The sequence below is a fragment of the Glycine max genome, chromosome 17 (genome assembly GCF_000004515.6).
Source record: "Glycine max cultivar Williams 82 chromosome 17, Glycine_max_v4.0, whole genome shotgun sequence".
Classification (NCBI taxonomy): domain Eukaryota; kingdom Viridiplantae; phylum Streptophyta; class Magnoliopsida; order Fabales; family Fabaceae; genus Glycine; species Glycine max.
Window position 1 is genome coordinate 2,746,604 of NC_038253.2, and position 4,199 is coordinate 2,750,802.

General features: G+C 34.5%; 1 protein-coding gene across 1 annotated transcript; it reads right to left on the bottom strand.

The window, feature by feature from the left end:
• Positions 1 to 1,318: 1,318 nt before the first annotated feature.
• On the bottom strand, positions 1,319 to 3,717 carry LOC778183 (transcription factor MYB108). The gene is made up of 3 exons (XM_003550854.5): positions 3,385 to 3,717; positions 2,763 to 2,892; positions 1,319 to 2,360 (listed from the first exon to the last, which is right to left on the bottom strand). The coding sequence occupies exons 1-3, from the start codon at positions 3,542 to 3,544 to the stop codon at positions 1,682 to 1,684; spliced, it is 969 nt and encodes a 322-aa protein (XP_003550902.1). The 5' UTR covers positions 3,545 to 3,717; the 3' UTR covers positions 1,319 to 1,681.
• Positions 3,718 to 4,199: the final 482 nt, after the last annotated feature.

Below are 4,199 nucleotides of genomic sequence, written 5' to 3' on the forward strand. Positions count from 1 at the left end.
TAATTTAAAAAGCAGAACACGTGGGAACTTGTAAACACGCACACCACTGTGCTGTGTGTGAAGGACCGCTTCCTTATAGTTATAGGCACGCGCCCTACATAGATTCCGCGCCGCCATCGCCATACTCCCCTCCTTCCTCTTTCTAAAATCAAACTATCTCTTCACCTTCCTTTTTAATAACTTTCAATACTCACACCACACAATACATCTTTTCATTTTTATTATTATTATAATTCCCATATTATAAACTCGGCCTTGCAATATGCATAACAGCCAGGAGTGTATATTGTCTCGTGAAATGAAGATAGATTTCATGGTAAATATTAATGATTCAAATACTGTCGTGTGAATTGCCAATCTCACTTTTTTTTTATGTAGCGGATTTCACTTAATGCATAGGATTTTTTTATATATTTGTAAAAAAAATGTATTAACAAGTCCAAAAAGAAATTAAACTATTATATATTTTCAATGTATATTATAGAAGTAAATAAGTAGGACACTTCCTATTCAAAGTTCATCACGATTTCTTTGTTTTTCTTTTTTTTTTTTTCTTTTCTTCCTTGGCACGTGGAGTGGAGGCCCCCCATTCCGCAAATATACAAGAGAACTATTTATTACATTAGAATAAAGTTTGGTGGTGAAACTATGATATTACCGATGAAGCGCTTTTGATTATGGATTAGACTGAAAGTAAATACGATTGGAGGCAAGTAAAAAAATATATTGTCCGTACGAAACCCAACAAAGCGTGAGACAATTTTGGGTTCTTGGAGTCGTACTTAGGAGGCATATTTTAGAACTTTAGAAAAAATTTGTACCTAATGGCCAACTTGAACATTGGAGCTAGCCCACCAATAATAGAGTACCACGTCTAAAAAATTAGTAAATACTTGTTACCTTTTCTTTAACAATCTAGAAACTTTGGAAGATAGGGCCCTGGTTCAGGTCCCGTGGACAAGGTTTCAAGAGTGGGATTACTCATAATGTAATATAATAACAGTTGTAGGGAAGAAAATGAAAAAAGGCGTGAGTGTGGAGCCAAGTGTGCTTATCTTTAAATTATTATTTAATTATGTACGATTCTGCATCTATAGTGCACTCTCTATGTAGCTAGCTACAAAATCACTAAATAAATAATCGAGGGAATGAAAATGAAAATGAAAATCAGAATCGAATCAAAATAAACAAAAATAAAACAGAACATATTTAATAATTTCAAAGAATGAAATCTTCTATAAAAAAAAGGATAAGTTAGTTACAATTCTTTTCACCGCCTCCATTACAATAAATTAAAAAGAAAAAAAAAACTACAGGCTGAAAAAAAAAAAACAATTCCTTCTCTTTATGCTTATATAATCCACAGTTTCAGATATTTGTCGATCATAGATATCCTATATTTCTAGGTGTGTGCTACACATGAATACTTTATTCGATGTTGCTACTTTCTACTTTCACCTCTATATTTCACAAACAGCCCCTTCTGTCAATCTAATTCATAATTCATACTAATACATAAAAGAATAAAACTTAAATACAACTCTTGTTTTCAGGATTATTATTTAATTAAAATTAAAGTTTCACTTCAATAACTTGTGTTAACTTTAACTTTAATTAAAACACAACACTAAAAAATATTAGAAGAACCGTATCTAAGTCTTATTTTCCTATTCCCAATGTTTCACATGTTGTCATTCATGAGTTGCTGCTCTAAGAATAACATGCTTTCAACGTCCCAAAAATTGTCAGAGGAGTCCCCACTTTGCATGTTCCACGGTGTGTTTGGATCCATGGATTGAAGATCTAGTCCTTGAGGGAACAAGAACCCAGATGGGCTTGTGATGCAATTATCCGAGTAATTACTAATTTGAGAGGGTTGATAATAATCCGCAGAATTAGTATTTTCAGGGACACTGTAATATTCAGTCAAATCAGAAATTGTTGAGACTTGAGTCCCAAACGAGTCTGATGATGACGCACCCGTGCTACTATTCTCAGGAGTAGTGTAACTTTGCGTGACATGTGAACCCACAAAGTCATTGTTCGCAACTGAAGGATCGGTTAACCCCATTCTGCCCTTGTGATTCAGAACCTCGAATTTGTTGTTATTAAGGTTGTTTCCGTAGGTGAATGCATTGTTGGTGGCGGCCGCAGTTACGGTGGTGGTTACGGGGGCCGTCGCCGCTGCTTGAATGCGTTCCACGAGCCTTGGCATCCAAAGGTAACGCATGGTGTCCTTGAATTGCTTGCTATTCACGTCACATTTGAGTTGCTTGGCATGCTTTTGGACACGGGTTCTCCAATAGTTCTTTATCTCGTTGTCGGTTCTACCAGGCAAATATTGAGCAATTTTCGACCAACTGATCCAATCCAATCAATAAAAGATTGCTAATTTAGTTAAAAATGATCTAATCAAAATCCAAAATTAACAAATGATTTTAATCAAGCAAAAATCATATTAGGTATGGTTTTTATTATTACAACAATTTTTTATTAATAGACTGTATATTGTTTCCTTTTTGGGTAGTAACAATTATTTTGTACCCCATAGTTAAGTAAAAAAATGTTTTACTATATGAATATTATAAAATGATTTATTACAATAAGATTCTTGATTTTTTTTTTTAGGATCAAGATTCTTGATTTGAAAGTTTAATAATTTGTATGCAATTGCTGCATATATAGAAAAAAAAACAAAATAATAAGAATAAAAGAATGGGTATTTTAGAATGCATGCATATATATTTGGGTGAATTAATTACCGGTTTCCCCAGCGAGAATGAAGCTCCAGAATCAAAAGTTGTTCTTCAAGTGTGATGTTTCCACGTCGAACATCAGGACGCAGATAATTCAGCCACCTCAATCTGCAACTCTTCCCCGTTCGTTTCAGCCCTATAAATATATAATTAACAAAAGAAAGGTTATTAGTTATTCACTCAGATTGGTAAAGCAAGCACTGGGTATATCATAACACTGCAAACGAGAGAAAACGAAAGAGCATTTTCCCACTCCTTTATATGGCACTTTCTTTTCTGAAACATTAATGATTTGAGGAGAGGGGGTATCAATTCATTTCCTTTTCCCTTTTTTCACAAGTGGGTGCGCGGCCAAGCAATTATCACCAACCAATATTCATGAATTTTATGCCATATGATACATCTTAAAATTTATCCACACAACAAACATATGAACCTAGACATAAGTCACTATAGTCAACAAAACTTTGGCTTTCTAAAAGTCATTGGAGGCAAGGAAAAGTGGAGGCTTCACACCACAATCACATAAGATAGAAAGCAGAATTTTGGAAAAAATAAAGTAGTGTTTTTGTGGTGAATAAAATATTCCATAATAATAAATAAAAACATAGGGAAAGTAATAAGTTACCAGCAGAGAGGGCGAGCGTGTTCCAGCGACCTTCGCCATGAGTGGCAATGTAATTGATAAGAGTGAGGTCTTCATCGACGGTCCAAGGGCCTCTTCGAAGGTCCATCTCGTCCTCACAACTTAAAAGGGTGTTGCTACTTCTTGCTCCTTTTTCATCCATTCTCTAAGAAACTCAAAACAAAAGAAATTAAGTTTGTTAGATTGAAGAGGTATGAGTGAGATTGTTGGGATAGGGAGAAAGAGAGTTGGATTGTTACAAGGGAGATAAAGAAAGAAGGGGAGGGGCTTCTTATAAATATGCAAGGAGGGGGTTTTGAAAATGTTTGGGAAGAGAGAGAATTCTAAAGAATTAAGGACTTAAATTAAGTAAGTAACCCTACCCTTAAATGTGTATTATTTGGAAGCATAATTAAATTGTACTAGTACTAGTTTGTAAGTATGACAGTTTGACTTTCTCGCCCCCCTTTGTTGTGTGCGCGTGCGTGCCAATGCCAATGCCAAAAGAGTTTCAATTTTAAGCGTTTTTTAACTTAATCGGCTGTTGTCGCTGACCGCGAAGTCGCGACTCACGACTCACCTGGACATTTTTCTTGTGTACATATTATTAACACAAGTTTAACTGTTTCTATGTTACGGCTGTTGGTAAGATTCGCGTGCTTTAACATATTCTTAATTACTCCTAGTACAACATCATACTTATAAGGATGATTGGGTGATTCATGAAAGAATAAGAGATTGGAAAGAGATCATAAATTTGTATTTCTCTTGCTAATAAAATTTTATTAATAAATTAATAGTTAATATTTTTCAATAAA

Excerpts from the sequence above, each read along its gene's own strand:
- LOC778183 (XM_003550854.5), bottom strand. The coding sequence starts at position 3,544 with ATGGATGAAAAAGGAGCAAGAAGTAGCAACACCCTTTTAAGTTGTGAG. Across the intron at positions 2,893-3,384 it reads CACGCTCGCCCTCTCTGCTG|GGCTGAAACGAACGGGGAAG; the intron begins GTAACTTATTAC and ends ATATATTTATAG. Across the intron at positions 2,361-2,762 it reads CATTCTCGCTGGGGAAACCG|TTGGTCGAAAATTGCTCAAT; the intron begins GTAATTAATTCA and ends GGATTGGATCAG.